At 41.9% G+C, this 17,603-nt stretch overlaps 6 protein-coding genes across 6 annotated transcripts; 4 read left to right on the top strand and 2 right to left on the bottom strand.

Annotated features, from left to right (window-relative positions):
- Nucleotides 1-463: 463 nt before the first annotated feature.
- SS1G_06328 (hypothetical protein) lies at nucleotides 464-3,494 on the top strand (the record flags this gene model as incomplete). The annotated part of the gene is made up of 6 exons (XM_001592039.1): nucleotides 464-1,195; nucleotides 1,756-1,810; nucleotides 2,033-2,290; nucleotides 2,354-2,857; nucleotides 3,254-3,374; nucleotides 3,488-3,494. 6 exons carry the CDS (start codon nucleotides 464-466, stop codon nucleotides 3,492-3,494), a joined length of 1,677 nt encoding a protein of 558 aa, XP_001592089.1.
- An 853-nt stretch (nucleotides 3,495-4,347) lies between these two features.
- Nucleotides 4,348-5,008, top strand: SS1G_06329 (hypothetical protein; the record flags this gene model as incomplete). Its single annotated transcript, XM_001592040.1, has 2 exons — nucleotides 4,348-4,656; nucleotides 4,961-5,008. 2 exons carry the CDS (start codon nucleotides 4,348-4,350, stop codon nucleotides 5,006-5,008), a joined length of 357 nt encoding a protein of 118 aa, XP_001592090.1.
- A 4,631-nt stretch (nucleotides 5,009-9,639) lies between these two features.
- Nucleotides 9,640-9,961, top strand: SS1G_06330 (predicted protein; the record flags this gene model as incomplete). The annotated part of the gene is made up of 2 exons (XM_001592041.1): nucleotides 9,640-9,652; nucleotides 9,798-9,961. 2 exons carry the CDS (start codon nucleotides 9,640-9,642, stop codon nucleotides 9,959-9,961), a joined length of 177 nt encoding a protein of 58 aa, XP_001592091.1.
- Nucleotides 9,962-10,499: 538 nt separating this feature from the next.
- On the bottom strand, nucleotides 10,500-11,476 carry SS1G_06331 (hypothetical protein; the record flags this gene model as incomplete). Its single annotated transcript, XM_001592042.1, has 2 exons — nucleotides 10,500-11,381; nucleotides 11,444-11,476. 2 exons carry the CDS (start codon nucleotides 11,474-11,476, stop codon nucleotides 10,500-10,502), a joined length of 915 nt encoding a protein of 304 aa, XP_001592092.1.
- Nucleotides 11,477-12,587: 1,111 nt separating this feature from the next.
- On the top strand, nucleotides 12,588-14,891 carry SS1G_06332 (hypothetical protein; the record flags this gene model as incomplete). Its single annotated transcript, XM_001592043.1, has 4 exons — nucleotides 12,588-12,814; nucleotides 12,908-13,822; nucleotides 13,910-14,798; nucleotides 14,838-14,891. 4 exons carry the CDS (start codon nucleotides 12,588-12,590, stop codon nucleotides 14,889-14,891), a joined length of 2,085 nt encoding a protein of 694 aa, XP_001592093.1.
- A 534-nt stretch (nucleotides 14,892-15,425) lies between these two features.
- SS1G_06333 (hypothetical protein) lies at nucleotides 15,426-17,127 on the bottom strand (the record flags this gene model as incomplete). The annotated part of the gene is made up of 3 exons (XM_001592044.1): nucleotides 15,426-16,279; nucleotides 16,357-16,869; nucleotides 16,965-17,127. 3 exons carry the CDS (start codon nucleotides 17,125-17,127, stop codon nucleotides 15,426-15,428), a joined length of 1,530 nt encoding a protein of 509 aa, XP_001592094.1.
- Nucleotides 17,128-17,603: the final 476 nt, after the last annotated feature.

Genomic DNA, 17,603 nt, shown 5'->3' on the forward strand with positions numbered 1-17,603 from the left:
ATAACAAAAGTGACAAATGACATCACAAAAATGGTTCAATCAAGTCCCTCCTTCCAAAGTCTCATATGCATCAGTAGTGGGTAGTAATACTACACCTATTAGCAAACCTATAACAATCTCTACTCAAACATCTTCGTTCCTTCAAGCACAACGTGAAATCGTCCTAAAGATTACAGACGCAGGAACCATAGAAAGCCTAAGGACGAAAAACCCTAGAAACCTACAGAACCATGTTGATCGTGCAATTGAGCAAAGCAAAAACAGACATATTGAAAAGATACGTAGTGCATCAGCCAATCAACTTAAAAGCGGAGACCTCAGCATCAAGACATTGAACAAAAGCGATGCAGAGGCATTGAAACAATTTGCAGAAGATTGGATAGCCCGACTCGGGAAAGGTACATCTATTCGCCTACCCACATATGGTATACTTGTACATGGAATCAGGATCAGCTCGATGGACATGGAAAAGTTTGACGAGATCAAAGCTGAACTACTACACGACAACAGAGCATTCGTGCCAAATGCAGATATCAAATATATTGGGTGGCTATCCAGAGCCGCGCTTACTAAAAAGGCCTCAACCATAATTGTAGAGTTCACCAACCCAGAAGACGCCAACAAAATAATTGACGAAGGTCTTATCTGGCAGGGAGAGGCATTTCAATGCGAGAGATACGACAGACAATGCCGACTGAAGCAATGCTATAAGTGTCAAAGATACGGCCACATAGGAACCCAGTGCAAAGCTAATACAGCATGTGGCTACTGTGCGAAAGCACACAACTCGAAAGATTGCCCTGATAAATCGGATAAGTCCACTACAAGGAACTGTGTGGTGTGCAGAGGAGCACACGAAGCATGGAATAATCGATGTCCGGCTCGCAAGGAAGAATTAAGCAAAGTGAAAGCAGCATATGATGCTAGACAACCATATCACTTCGTCCCATCATCAAAAGATAAATCACCACTTAATCAGACTAACCCCTACTTAACACCAACAGAATTGGCAATGATAGCCAACGGAAGCCAGAGGGGGAGACCAGGCAATATATCAACAGGATTAACCCCTTCTACACCATCACTCATACCAGGGAGACAAAATGCTCGAAGCAAATCTCCCACCAAGGGTAGAGCAACTAAAAGAAGCTATATAGGAAATACAGCAGAAAGCACACAGGATGAAAATGAAGACGTGATTATGGGGGAAGTCAATCAAAGGTCACGTAGACCACATATACCATCCAGAAGGGCATTAGAATCAACAACAACGAACTCAATACTCAGCTCCCAATGGAACACTAAGGAATCATGAGCCATAAAAATGACCTATACATCCTACAGTACAATACTATGAAGTCAAAGAACCTGGTCATGGCTACATTGCTAAGAGACCCAAAAATACACGAATACGATATTCTAGCATTGCAAGAACCGTGGAGAAACCCTATCACCCCAATCACTCACAATTCAATATCGGATATATTCCATTTATGCTTCCCAAAAGATAATAAGGAGATGTTTGTTAGAGTGTGCTTTTTTATTAACAAAAGAATTGACCCTAATAATTGGACATATAAAGACCACTCTCGAGATCTTGGTACATTAGAAATAATTACAAAGCCACCAGGCACAAATGAAGCAACAAAGATTATATTGCATAATATATATAACCCCCCAAACTCATCAATAAACAGAACAAGCTGTTTACTACTTCTCAAAACAACTCTCACAAGATACTAAGGTGAGGAACAGATCATCCTAGAAGATTTCAATTTACATCACGAATATTTGGGTGGCCTGAAAATACGTATAAGTGAACCCGAATCCGAGGACTTAATCGAAATCATAGAAGAAACCCAGCTAGCTAGCCTCCTACCATCAGCCACAGTCACGTATGACGATAAAAATACACAAAGCTGTATCGACCTCTGCTACAATACACAAAACATAGCAGATAGAGTTATCAAATGCTCTGTAGACTATAATATAGACCATAATTCTGATCACTTACCAATCATAACTATACTAGATTTAAGAATAGTACAACGACCGCAAAGAAATATATATGACTGGCCCAATGTGGATATGCAAAAGCTACGCGCAAACCTTATATATAATTTACCTGTGCTCCGTTCTCCTAGAACAGAAACAGCACTAGACAGATATGTAGACGAGGTGGTAAAAGCTCTGCAGCTTGCCATCGACCAAGCTATACCATTAAAGAGATGGTCTCCAAGAGCAAGAGCAGGCTGGACTTTAGAGTGTAAGGAGCTACAGGCTGAAGCACGTAGGCTGAAACGACAAAATAGCCGAAATCATACAGAATAGAGTTGGGAGGCTTACAGAAAAGCCCGAAACGAAAAAGGAAGAGTCATCCGACAGGCGCTACTTCAGGGCCATCGGGAACAAGTCGGAAAAGCTACAGAGAATCCGGAAAGTATGTGGAAACTAGCAAAGTGGGCAAGAAATAGAGGAGAGGTAGCAGCAATAACTACCCCGGTACTTAAAGATCCAAACTCAGATATCGAATATACAAAGGCACAAGACAAAGCGAAGCTCTTCCAAAAAGCTTTCTTTCCCGCCCCTCCAGAACCGGATCTCCAAGATATACGCGAAGCCAATTACTCAACCAACATTCCTTTCCCAGATATTAAAGACAAAGAAATATACCTAGCTATCAAATCAACACCTCCATTTAAAGCAGCAGGCCCAGATGGTATCATAAACCAAGTCCTTCATATCACCGCTAGCCAAATGGCCCCCCATCTAACAAGAATATTCAACACCAGCTTAAAACTAGGATACTGCCCGGCGCACTTTCGACAATCTACTACAATCGTTATTAAAAAGCCCGGTAAAAGTGACTACACAATTCCTAAAGCATACCGACCAATAGCTCTGTTAAATACAATCGGAAAGATTATGGATGCGATTATAGCAAAAAGAATCAGCTACATTACCGAGAAACACCAACTACTACCAGAAACACATATCGGAGGGCGGAAGGGAAGATCGACAGAACACGCACTGCACGTCATTATCGAAAAGATATACGAATCATGGAATGTTCCCAGATCACAAATAGCAAGCCTACTTTTGCTCGATGTCTCGGGGGCATTCGACAATGTTTCGCACGATAGACTCGTCCACAATTTACGCAAAAGAAGGGTTGATAAGAGAACAGTGAAATGGATAACTAGTTTCCTAACAAATAGAAGTACATCTATATATTTTGATTCATTTCGATCAGAAACATACGAAACGAAAACAGGCATCCCCCAAGGATCACCATTGTCGCCTATCCTATACCTATTCTATAATGCCGACCTATTAGAAATATGCAACCAAGAACCAAACACATTAGCTACTGGGTATATAGACGACATCGCAATTCTCAGATGGGGAAACTCAATTGAAGAGAACTGCAAAGGATTAGAAAGAACTATGCAACAAGCTAATGTATGGGCGAAGAAACACGCATCAGTATTTGATCCAGGAAAGTTTCAACTAACCCACTACACAAGAAAGCGCCTCGCAACAGAATTAGATCACGGGATACAAATGGAACAAACAACAATCTACCCATCTCCAAGCTGCAAATATCTAGGAATCACAATGGATAAAAAATTGAATTGGAAACAGCATATCCAAAAACTAAAATTAAAGGTATCGAGATCTATTGGGGCTCTGTCAAGCCTAACAGGGTCCACATGGGGAGCAAAAGTCACAGAACTAAAAAGGATCTATCAAGCAATCGTAATCCCTCAGATGATGTATAGATATTCGATATAGTCTATCGCGCAAGAGCAAAGAGAAGGATATACACAACAAACCCTCAACTCTCTCACAGCACTTCAAGCAAAAGCCGCTAGAACCATCAGTGGCGCATTCAAATCAACGTCAAGCCCTGCGCTAAACATAGAACTGCACTTGTTACCCATCGAACAACAAATCTGGAAAACCAATAGCAAAACAATGAGCAGAATTCTCTCTACAGAAAAAATACCAGCTTTGATGGGATTCCGAACGATCAGAGACAGAAGGAGTCGAGGAAGAAAGACACCATACCAAAGTCCCCTTGAACATATCTTCAAGCGCCTACGCCATCGCCGAGGCCCAACGATCGATTACCAGGAGATCATCCCACCATATCTTGTCCCACCATGGTGGCGGGGGCCCAACACCAGAATTGCAATAAATAAAGATATAGCGAAAACACAACACAAAGAGTTTCTGAAAAACACATCAAATAGCATATTTATATATACCGACGGTAGCGGTATTGAGAACCATATAGGTGCTGCAGCGGTATCTCCATTAACCAGAAACACAAGAAGAATCTATATGGGAGATAGCGAGACATCGACAGTATACGTAGCTGAAGTCCAGGGCATTGTCTCGGCTCTCGAGATGGTGATCGAGGATGCCAAAAAAGGAAACAGAAGAAAGAGAGCAGTTGTCTTTACAGATAATCAAGCTGCTATCAGGACATTCCAGATGCCAACCGGCAGATCCGGCGCATATATTATCGCAAGAGCTATATCTCTTATAGATAAAATACAACAAGATCTTGAGCTAGAAATAGAATTAAGATGGATACCAGCTCATATAGGCTTATGCGGAAACGAAGCGGCCGATAGAGCAGCCAAGGAAGTAGCTAAACAGACCCTCCATATTCACAGCTCGGAAATCATACAAGCAAAAACGTACCACCTGCAAACAACCCTAAAAACCTGGCTGCACCGGTGGATCAGGGCGGAATAGGCATATAATTGGGAAATGAAGTTCAAAGGACGAACTACCTACAAATACACCCCAGAGCCAAACAGAAGGATTCTACAATTACATTACAAGTTGAAGAAATGGCAGAGTGCTATGCTTATCCAGATGCGTACGGGAAAAATTGGATTGAGGGACTATCTTTGGAAAAAGAAAGTGCCTGACTTCAATCATCCAGGATGTGAATGCGGCGAGGGACGACAAACCGTGGAGCATATCTTGTTAAAGTGTAGAGATTTTAACGATTTACGAAAAGGATTATTCAACAGCAAACGACAAACCGATTCTAGGGCAATCTTGAGCAATCCAAAACTAGCTACAAAAGCAATCAAATTCATGGAACAGACGCAACTCCTTGGGCAATTTAGGATGTGCGAAGCAGCATAAATAGAAGAAGCAGATCATTGGGGGGAGACTGAAGGTATAATGATATGTGATAGTTTGTTAAAGCAACAACCAAAGAACCAAACACACATCAAAGTTTAGATCAAAGCACTCTTGTAAACAAGTATGTATATAGTCGTAGATAAGAGCCAGACCGCCTAGCAGAGGAGGTTGATGGTCACAAATGTGTGATGAAGTGAAGTGTGACTTACCACATAAAACTGGTAAGGAGCATTTCGGCAACTGCGCCAAAGCTAGGCCTTTTCCGGCATAGCCACTGCTAACTCAGAGGCTGGAACCGAGTATGAATTAATCAATCAATCAATCAATCAATCAATTGGCCTCTCAAGCCTCTCGATCAAGAAGAGCTGAAGGATTGAAGCTCAGTCCGCTCGCTCCTCTCGAGCCACGAAGCATGAAGGTTTATATTCTAGACGGCAAACCTCGTAACACCATGCCAAAAAAGCTCTAACCTCCTATGTACGATGAATGAATTCAATGGAACCCCCTTATACATAACACAAGGACATATACCCCTCTCTACTTTCATTTTCCATCGCTCGTCATTCAAATCTTCCAGATGAAAATGACGGACTTCACCATCTAAGTCCTAGAACATATGTATCGATAGCTCAAAGTAGCTATTCCAACCAATCCCTTTTGTACAAACTATAGTTTTCAAAAGCACAAGATGTGCAATAGGATACCACATCAGATAGTTTGTTGGCATATTGCAGTCCAAGGTACCCAGTTCAATGTAGACGTAAGACGGGACAAACATCAGTAATTCTAAATCCCCTTCTTTCGTAGTTTTCAAAGCCCTCTTTAGTATGGTTGATATGCTTGCAAAGTGTAGAAGACAGCAGTAATGCTGTTGTTGTAGAGGATGGTTGAATGAAAGAAGTTGTCAAAGATGAAATGGAAGGAGAGATGGTAGGTTGAGGGAAAGAAGTTGTAAACATTGCAGAAGACGATAATGCTGCAGAAGCTGTAGAAGATATTCATGTATTAACGTAAGATGCTTGATGATAACTCCTTCCTTTGTTGGCCAAATTTCTTGTTTCCAGAAGCATATCTGTGCCTTCAATTCCTTTACAATGCCAAAATTCATCATCCGAAGTCTTTTTTGATGAGAAGAACGATTTTGTTCGACTATCAAAAAGTGAAGATACTGTAGCAGGAACTATGGGTGTTGGTACAAGAAGGATACAGAAGACGTAGCACCCACGGATTATGTAGGTCCTGTATATTTAATTGTATTCTGTCTAAAGAGCTAGCTATATATTGAAAATAGTAAGTCTTATATAGTGTTGACCTGAAGAATGATTATATGAACCCAATTAACCACTCCTCAAGAGTGGCGTCACTTTTGGGCAACAGTTATGAGCCCGGTTTGCGGTCCCATGGTCCAGTGGTATCATTTATAATTTCCACTACCAGCGCAACTTGCAATCATCATATTCTTCAGTAAAAAGTTACATTATCGATTATATCGCATCCAATGAGAGTTACTCCTAAACTCCAAGCGAGCGATCCCCATGCACCTCGACGGAACAAGCCTCTGAAGAGGGGTAGAGCCAATCAGATGCTCTCAGAACCCTACTCTTGCATACATGCCCCAGAGTCTAGAAAAAATGTTAGACAGTAAAAGGCAGAGGACTATGTTATCCGGCCAATCAACTCAGATCGGATCAGCCAATCATATCCAGGAATAGCCTCAAAAATAATGGCATATCCTGATTCGGCAATCCCTGAGGGGGAGTGTTGACCTGAAGAATGATTATATGAACCCAATTAACCACTCCTCAAGAGTGGCGTCACTTTTGGGCAACATATAGACTTACTAAAAGAGCTAGTCTCTTTCGCGTTCGCTTAGTTCTTTATTACAGTAGTAATTGAATTGAAGTCATTCACTTCGTTCACACAGAAAATAATGCAATCGAGAGAAAGAAGATATTGAATTATTGAGTAGGAGAATGGAAAAGCAATAATAGATGGGAAAGTGGTATAATAGAAGGCTAAAAGAGAAAGGATAATGAAGTAGTGAATGGAAGGATAGAATATCAGTAGTATAATAATATAATAAAAAGAAAAGAGGATGGGAATAGTAATAGACTCTACAATGAGTATCTGCGGATCAGGTTATTGAATTGCTGGATAATCCGTAGGTAATTCGTATACAGAAGGGATATTGAAAAATTCAAATGGATAATCTATGGGGCAGGTAACATTTGCAGACAATCTGTAATCTATGAATAATCTATCCTGCAGATTATCTATCAAGCTCATCTGCAGGGTTGATGAAGCCAAGTTAATAATCCGCGGCTTGTGGATTTAATAGGGTAAGGTAGGGTGATATAGAACAATATTGTAGCTATTGTTATGATAGTGTACTTCATATATTCAGTGCAAAGAGATTTGATATAGTATTTCGAGTATCTAATCGATATCCTTATATTATCGGTAACAGAAAGTATAAAGTGGAGTATTGAAGGGGAGATATCAAAGTAATGGAAGAGAAAGTAAAAGGGAGGAATGAGGAAGGTAGGGGAATGAAATGATGTGAATAGCGATGTTGAGGCGAAGTAGGGGATGAAAAAGAAAGAGAGGAGAAAGGAAAGGGAAAATATAAGATATGGAGGATGGAATAGTATTGGGACTTGAAGGTCGAGAATAGGGGTGGAGATTGATTGATTGATTGATTAAATTAACGTCTACACTGAGTCTATGATTATCTAAGACGGCTAGGAGCTTTGTAGGCTTCTAACAATAATAAATGGAGGGTAGCTGGCCTTATTCGATTGTAGCTAATACAAGTTGGGGAGATTGAGAGCCTCAATCTTCTGATGTTTGAATGGGGGAAGTGAAAACTAATACTAGGGAACCAAGCCTGCCTTACAGATACTTTTGTATTCAAATAAGAGGAATAACAAATGAAATGTAATGAAAATTGACATTGGGGTGATTGCCCAAATTGACCAAATTGACCATAATTGATCAATTCAATCACAATCTTCCGGTCCATCCCCTTCTTCTCCGCCTTCTCCCTCTTCTTCTTCATGTATTCTATTGAGATGCTATGATCTGGTGGCTATTCTCGTCGCCTCGATAAATTCGAGGGTCTTGATGATTCCTGCTTTGGTATGAAGCAGATATTTTATGGTAGGTCGGATTGTGAGGTTATCCTTATTGAGGGTTTTCCTTGCCGTTTTATATATAGGACAATTGAGCAGAAGATGATCAGGAGATTTCTTTCCCCTACATCTACAATTGTCATTAGAGGATATATAGGGGTGAAGAAATCAGAGTGGAAAGAATGAATCAGGAAAAAGTAAATTGATACAATTGAGGCAATTGAGTAAAGTAGGGAAGAAGACAATAATAAAGTATTGGGTTTCTTGAGACCAGAAAGAGCATCAGATTGAATTGATTGATTCTCTAGCTAAGCAGTTAAGCTGTGAGTATATATTCAAAAAATGAAGGAATAGGTTAGGTATTCGGCCTTCGGAATTAAAGTGCTTTGAAATCAAAATATTGAAAGCAAACAAACAGTATACCAAAAAGGAAAGAATGAATTAAAAGTTGTTTTTTTTTTGCTCCTTATATGCATCATGTAATATACATGCATATGCTGCCAAGATCCCAGGAGGTCAACAGGAAGTGCCGCGCTGTTGCACCGGTCCCATCACAAAGGGAATATTGCGCCAGAGATTCTGTTATTGAGTATAACATGCATCCAAATAATATCAGCTTGATTTCTCATAAAATGACCAGGAGCAAGGTTAACTTTGTTGGAAAAACTTGACGTTGTGTTAAGGTTAATGGACGATCTCGCTTTCTGCGGTCAGAGGTGGGGGTTAATTTTATTTTCCGACTTCCGGCATCAAGAAGACTAATAACAGGACCACCAACACATTCCGAATCTAATAATCCTCGGTCTGCCAAAAATACCTCCAGTGGGAATTCACATTTCGGAACTTGGTATTATCTGTTCCCTCAAGAGTTCATCTATCGATAGATTGCACATACGAGTGAGTAAGTGAACCATCCTTCTTGGTAATTTAATCATGCAGACATTGTCGCGAACTTGGAAATCCAAGTAGTCCAATTTAACCCAAGAAGACAGGAAGGAGATGACTAAAATACCAGAATTGTCCTTTAGAAGAAAAACAGAGTCTACCGGTCAATAGTTGCGACAAAGCTTTAGGGCAGACCAGGATCGCAATGGCTGTCGAAACAATGAAGAGGGTGAATAAGGGATAAACGCGATAGCAAGTATCTACGGATTTTATACAGGAGAGTTCCGGCAAGGTAACGCGAAACAGTGCACAAACCGCAGGGCATAGTGTATATTGGTAGCGAAAGTGATGCTGTTTATACGGCTCGAGAGGACGGATGCGTGTATCGGTCCACAATAGGGTATAAAGCAGCTGGCAATGGGGATACCGGGTAGACTTAGAAGAAAACAGGATAATGGGTGAGGAGGGTTGTTTTTACCTGGGGGCAACCTTCCCAAATGACACTGAGACTGACATCTAGTATCTGGGAAAGAATGGGAAGAATTGATTACTTTTATTCGTATTCTTAGCCTCACTGGATACACTAAAAGACTCATAGATTTGCAAATATAGTGCTATTTCTGCCTCGCTATACCAGGGCTGTCAACGGACTAGCAAACGCCCTCTACATCGACAGCACATACGATTCTACTATAATGCTTTCTTTCAAGGGCAGCCCCCATCATCGACGAGAGTTTGCTGCTATTGCTGGCAGAAGTATAGGTATAGGACCTTAGGCTGGTGGCTTCGAGCACAAAGGAACATACAGCAGGATTACATGTTCAAAAATTATGAAGGTTGGTTGGAAGAGATCAATACAGGGCAGGAGGGGAAATTGCTGGTAGAACATGAGTACTGGATTGGGTAACACTTCGAAGAGCCTATTAATAGCAACAATAGTCACTTTTTAGGCTGCGCAGAAATAATCCGCCCTGCAAACAGATCTTCCGTGGATTATCCACCAGAGCAACAATCCGCCCGGCGGGGCCCCGTTGCGCAGCCCACTTACATACTTACATATTTATATCAATATCCAACTTCTTCATGCTAGAAGTGGATTATTGTTCTAACTCACTTTCAGTTTACCAATTTCATTTGTGTAGCCTCGTTTTGAGTATTGAGACCATTTTCAATTTTAGATATATTTCGAACAGCAAAGTTACTGGAATCGATCGAGGTATTTTTAAAGATTCAAGTTGGTGAAGAGATTGAGAAGCACCTGGTATTTGCTTTCTATCTACAAGGGTAGCTAGGGAGATATTTCTAGTACATTTCCTATTGCTTGATGATGAGCTTCTTCAATAAAGTTACCAAGTCGGCATCAGTTTTTTCTTTCAAACCCAACAATTCATTGTCAGTGTTCTCCATTTTCGCACCGTAACCGGTTCCGAATATCGAAACATTGATATATCCCATCATGACTTCCATAGTAACTTCCCCTTTCGCAAGCTTCTCATTCGAAGATGCAAGAATGGTAGCTGTATCTACAGGAACTGATTCCCATTTCTTTTCTGGTGCAACTTGCTTTGCAAGCTTCAAGAGCTGGTTTTGAGATATTTGAATATCTTGAATGTAGATTACTCGGTTTTTGGTCTCTTCGAATTTTTCTAGGATAGCGACAACGGCAAGACCGATAGTTTCCAGTGTCGTTGCACTGAATAGATGCTCACCGCCGTCGTAGATTTTGGAGTTTCCAGATTCAAGGTCGAGGAGAAAGTTATACTTGAGTCCCCAATCGAGGAAGGGTCCGTTGCGGATAAGCGTGTATGTAAAGGCTAGGTTTTGAGTGGCAGCGGCTTCGAGACGTGATTCCATCGCGACTTTCTGAGCAAAGACTGGGAGAGCCTTGGTACGAGGGTGTCCAAGATCTGAACCAAATTCAGAGGGCAGAAAGCGCTTCACGCCAGCGGCGATGGAGGCGTCGACGAGGAGGTCTTGGCAATGAAGTGCGGTGGCGGAGACACAGGATACTACGGCATCGATATTCTGAAGGGCTGAAGTAAGGGAGGAAATGGAATTGTAATCTACTTTGAGGACAGTCACCGAGGAGGGGAATTGAGAAGTTGATGTGGAATCGGCACGGGTGAGAACGGTGACGTTGAATTTGTTGGATTTGATTAGAACGTCGAGGACGGGTGCACCAAGGGAACCGGATGCCTGTGCTTGTGTTAGACAGGGTTGGATTCGTAATGATAAGAGGGCGGACTGGGTTTACTTACACCAGCGATGGCGACATTTTTGATAACACTCATATTGAAGTGGATTTACGGTATGTGACGGATGCTTTGAGATGATAAAATAAATGGATGGATGGATGACTGAAAGATTAATCACTATCTGGAATAGATACTGGGTCATTTATACATATTTCGAGACTCGAATCACGAGATCAGATCAATGCGACGTCCAGCCTCTGGCCTTCGCGATTCATGGGCCGTGACTCACTGCCGGCACTAAATGGCGGAACGCTAATCCATTTTCATTCTAGCATGGCTCACGCCTAAACTAAGAGCGGGAACTAAGCCTCTTTTGCAAGTGGATCGACGGTGCGTCAAGATTCGGAATTTTCAAAATTCCGACCAGATTCGTGACTGCGATTCCAAGTAATTCATAGGTCAATTGATAAATATCGGAAATTTTGAAAGATCCCGAGCCCTAACCCATTACCGATCTTCGTCTTAAAAGGGCTTAGTTGGAGTTTCGACGGTAGGCAACCATCCACCTTTAAGTTTCAATTGAACCAACCACTCACTAATCACGATATTTTCATTATTCTGAGTAGACGGCCCAATCAGGAATGCTGAATAGCACAGCACTTGTCGTCGTCAAGATCTATCCATCTCTTCTTTGGCTTTTTGCTCTCTCAAACTGTCAAGCTTGACCACCCAGGGAAATTACCCTTAAGCTCTTGGCGCAAGTAACCATTTTCTTTAGGTATGCAATGCGGCGCATATTTGGTGACATTACACATTCCACTGGGTGTAGTCAATACTTTTCACACCTTCCATGTTTCTGCAAAAACCCTGCGTAAGTTATCCATTCTGCGTTTTGCTATCTCAGCAAACAATCTAGGCATTTGATGGTGGTAAATGAGTGATTCCCAGATCCTTTCTGCAAGACTATGAACAAGTCAGAATTTTTGTTCTTTTCATCGAAAAATTTAAAATCAAATATCTTAGGTGAATTTCAGATTTCTGTATTGCGACTTCATTCCATAAAACTTCCTATTCTATCCTTCATCCCACTCCACATTTTCTACATCATTCCATCTACAAGGTAAATATTGACACTTCAATGTCTATTGATAAATGTTGTTTACCCACTTGAGATTATTTCTCCAGTTTCTTCTCAAAACTTGCAATCATGTCCGCTTCTCAGGGAATGAATGTTGCAAATGGCACCAATGGAGCTACGAGGGCGAATGAGCCCACAGCTAGATCACCAGAAAACCCAAAAATGGCGAATAGTACCAAAGAGAAAAGGCCAAACATTATTCGAAGGCCGATCCGGAGGCTCAACAAGAACCAACCAAAAGTCCCAGGCATAATCGTTGCAACGCCCGCTGAGATCAATGAAGCAACAGCAAAATTGTTCGCAAGGCTGGAGGACAGATATATTGTATTGTTGATATAACGTAATATACCTGAAACTAACTTACACCTTAGGTACGCGGACGGTTTTAGGGCCCAAGGTTTTGAGGCGGAGAAACCATTCATACCTCGCAGATTCGAGACGCAACGAGCACTCTATCAATGGGCACTTCCTGGAAGCACAAGCTCATACCCACCTCACTTGAAATGGATACCTCTTGATAATCGTGTAGGACTGCTTAAAATTTTCAACCTCAGGCGATTCGTTGATGTGTCGGTCTCACTCCTCCCTAAGATCCCGCCGGAGATTTCAAATCTTCTCTCCGGAGATCCTTACAATGGGACTACCATGGCAATGCTAGAAGAAAGAATGATTGCTTTAAACAAGGAACAGAAAAATGTCGGAACTGAACCTAGCATTGGCTATCGTAAAGATTGGTATAGTGATGCAGTGTTTGCTCAACAATATTTTACCGGTCCTAATCCTTCATCCATCGCTCTTGCCAGTCAAATTTGGCTTGATAGGTTCAAAAATGCTGTCTTTGATCAAGGCAATAAGGAAATGCATAGCCTCCTTGAGCGATTCAATTCAAACTCCTTCTTTATCCAAGATTGTAGTTTCTTCCACGAATGGGCTGGCGCTTCGCCCGACGCTACTCTCAAATTTGACAATGGTAAAAGATTTGGATGCGCCTCTGTAACATTGTTCCATCTGAATGCAGATGGTGATCTTCATCCTTTAGCTATTGTTTTGGATTATAAAGTCAGCATGGAAAAGTCGGTGACGATCTTCAATAAAAGAATCAATCCAAAGGATCCAAAGGATAATGAGCACAATGACTGGCCATGGAGATATGCCAAAATGTGTAGTTTGGTTGCCGACTGGACTCATCATGAGCTGACATTACACCTCAATGACTGCCATTTTGTGGAGGAGGCGAGTGCGGTTGCGGCTTATAGAAGCTTTCCAAGTGACCATATCGTTTACAAGATTTTGGAACCTCATTGGTATGTTTTGCCACCGTCTCTTTTTTCTACTCTCGAAATTTCCTGGGTTGTATTTATAACGACAGCTGATCGGATGTGATGTAACAGGTTTAAGACTCTCTCTCTTAACGCTGCGGCCCGTGATACTCTTGTTCCGCAGCTGATAAGCAAAATCAATGGATTCACTGAGCGGCAGACCTACGATTATCTTCTCAGCTCTTACAGAAACTTTAACTGGACTGGCAACTATGCTCCGACTTCTCTCATTACGCGTGGCTTTCCTCTGTCGTCCCTAAATGACAAGAGTGACCGCAGATTTCACAACTATGCATACGGAAAAAATATGGCCATACTGTGGCCAATCCTGTTTGATTTTGTCTCGTCTATGCTCGGCACATTTTACACCGGGGATGCTGACGTTGCAAAAGACACCTGTGTGTCTGCTTGGTGTAATGAGATGCAATCGCCAACGGGTGGTCAGATGCCCACCTTCCCGAGTATCAGGACTCTTGATGAATTGACGAACGCGATAACAATGTGCATTCATATTGCCTCGCCTCAGCATAATGCTATAAACTACCTCCAAAATTACTACATGTCGTTCATCCCTAACAAACCGCCATCTCTACAACAACCACTTCCTGGAAGTTTGAGCGCTCTTCAGAAGTACAGGGAAGTCGATGTCATCAATTCTCTCCCAGTCAATGACCCAACACTCTGGATTCAAGCATCACAACTTCCCTACCTGATTAGCTTTAGAGTTGCCGAAGATCAAACACTTTCAGCTTTTGCAAGGGAGCTGAGAAACGCCACAATCGATCCCCAGGGGAGATTCGCTGGGCCAGGAGACGCCGCGAGAAGAACAGACGGGGTAAGAAGAGCAGCTGAAAAGTTGTTGCAGGATCTTGACGTCGCAGCAAGGAAGTTTAAAGAGAATAGTGATGCGCTGACTGAAGGAACCGCGCCGCATTTTGTCATGGACCCTGGAGAATTGGCCGTGAGCGTGCTAATATGATGTCATGTTGACACCCTTCAGTTACTTGGAAGTATTTCCCTTTTCGCTTTGGTTTGTTGGAGAGCTTTTAACTGATTTCTTTCCTCAAATTTTGATTTATACCCCGGCTTGGAGATTGGTTTAGATAATAATAGGGTTTGGATGGAATTTATGTTAGACATGAATTCAATCACCATGTTTCGTCGCGTCTGGCTAAAGCTTGGAGGTCCATCGTGTTTCAATTTACGTTCTCAAACTTCCTTTTTGTGGCGTTTTGCTTATTTTAGTGATAAACTAATGCTCCAACTGAAATTTATACATTTCCAGTCATATTTCCCCTCATATTTAGCTTCGCTTTTGTACTTTGAGTGAAATTCCTACCTATTGAATCACTATACTGACCGTTGCATCATCTTTTTCAAACCTCTTTTTTTTCCAAGGTAGAACTCGACTTGAGGATACCTCCATCACGTCGTCTCATTCACAAGAAGGTAGAAGCATAAAAAGCAAACTGTCATTTCGTCAGAATATCTTGATATTGTACTGATGAATACACTCAGCTTGTCTACATTGATAAATGATCGCTCTGTGTTCTAAACATTATCCACTATCATAAATACCACCATAATTCTATGGAACAACAGTTTTCAGCCATGAAAGTGATAAATCTGTGAAGAAGCTAGCTCCCTTAACTTTCGTCGGCGCACCAGAAACTGTAACATTGCATCGAGTGGGAAGATTTCCCGCTTTGTCAACCTTACCCTTGATCAGTGCGGAGTAGTCGCTAAGGAGACAACTAGAGCCAGGTCCAGATTGACATGAATGTACTGGGTATACAACGTCATTGAGGAGTATACGGATATATGTTGCGTTGGTTGAGGTGCTCGACAAGGTTGTTTTTCTGTATGAATTTGGTGCTGAGCTTGCAAAGCTGGTGGAAGTTGCATTTTCGGATATAGCACAATTCATTCGTTCGAACGCCACTGTCCCTCTCATGCTAACAAAGTGACTCGAGATGTATTCGTACTCCCGTGGAATCTTAGTACCATCACCCAGAGAGGTGGTGTTGTCCCATACCCCAGTTACAGCTCCGAGTTCTGCGATCTGTCCGTCGTTCATAAAGGCAGTGAGGATACTAGGCAATGTAAATATACTCCCATTGGTCGAGGTTCCGTTGATAACCGGGCCTTGTTCTAGGATACCAACGAGGGCATTTAGATATGGAAGCATCATTTTAGAGGGCAAATCTTCACCCGGCCCCATCCCATAGTAATATCTGAGATCCTGCGCAAACTCATACTTTTTGAGTTCCTCATCCGTAAATACACCACACCATGGGGACAGTTTACCTGTAATTTGGGATTCGAACCCGCAAAGATAAGGCATGATGGAGATATCCGTGGTTGAAAATTTCAGATTTCCCGTGATTAATGACTCGAGGCGTGCCTGAATGGGAGGAAGATATATTGAGTTCCACGTTACATCTGGTATGGGTCAGCTAGAATAAAAACAATCAAACATTACATGCCGAGTTGAAGAATTGAAGAAAAACGGTGCTTACATTCTGTACCGCCGTTACCATCCACGAATGCAGGACACAAATCACTCGGACTCAAACTATCAAACAGCGCCGCGTCACTTCCAGTGGAGTTGATGGTAACTACCATACCAAGACTGCTTGCTGCAGGCCCAAGAAACCCCCTCACAAAATTTTGAGCAGTTTGAACAACACGGGGATAGAGGTTAGCCCAGCTTATGAAAGGCTGCCCATATGAGTAAAGATCTGGGTACCGAGTCCGGAGTTGATAGCCGAGATCATACGCTTCTTTATATCCGGTGGGACTTTCTTGAGCGATCTGAAGTTTCGGAATTGTCAAAACTGGCTCCCAGGATTTGAGGAAAGCTAAAGAACCGGTGGAAGTAAAATTCGCAGCTTGGATCTCAGCATACAAGGCAGTCCATTGCGCATATGCCCCCGAATCTGGATATCGACTTCCATGTCTAACATTATACGCTACTTGCTCTACGTAACAGTTATCAGGTACTTGATTGCTGATGCCGTAAACATTTGGCCCTAGTTTTGATCAGCATCTCTAAGTATCTCACTTTAGGATGTAGATCAATCGAAACCATACTTCACTCATTCGAGAAGCTTTTGCGGAAACTCACCAGTAAAATAAGGACTATTGGCCCCCAAAAGAGTAAGTGGGTTGATGGAAACCCAACTTGATGGAAGGTGAATATCCTGTTCCGGTGCCAGAAATATACTTGCTTGACAAAAAGAACTAAGTAGCAATACCTCGAAGAGGCTAAAAGGAAGAATGGCTCTCATTTTTATTACTGCCGAATGGAGTGATATGTTGAAGGAAGACCGGAGGACGTGAAGTAGAGATCCTTGGGAATATTATCAGCAAATGATAAGATCCTCAATGACGAAACAGCCCAAAAACTTTTCATGAGCAAGAGGAATTGACGCGCCTATTTATAATTCTGATGTATCAACGATTCAACATATATGCATGGAGCAAGATACCCATGACAGCCAAATTCGGGCAATTCATCCGACTGGAAGATCTATGCTGCGCGTGGATTATAATCTGATCAATAACCAGGTACAATAACCGGAAGTGGTACTTTCAATCATTGATGAGTGTTTCCAGAGATATTGAATAATAGCGCCGCTCAGCCGTTTAATTATTCAAAGGTCTTAATTGCGCCGTCACACTTCTTGAATAGTATCTAACCTGGTTAGCAATAATTTAAAAGAGTGGCACTACGTGTTGACATCAGAGTAAGTATATAATTGGA

The sequence above is a fragment of the Sclerotinia sclerotiorum genome, genomic scaffold, assembly GCF_000146945.2.
Source record: "Sclerotinia sclerotiorum 1980 UF-70 scaffold_8 genomic scaffold, whole genome shotgun sequence".
Classification (NCBI taxonomy): Eukaryota; Fungi; Ascomycota; class Leotiomycetes; order Helotiales; family Sclerotiniaceae; genus Sclerotinia; species Sclerotinia sclerotiorum.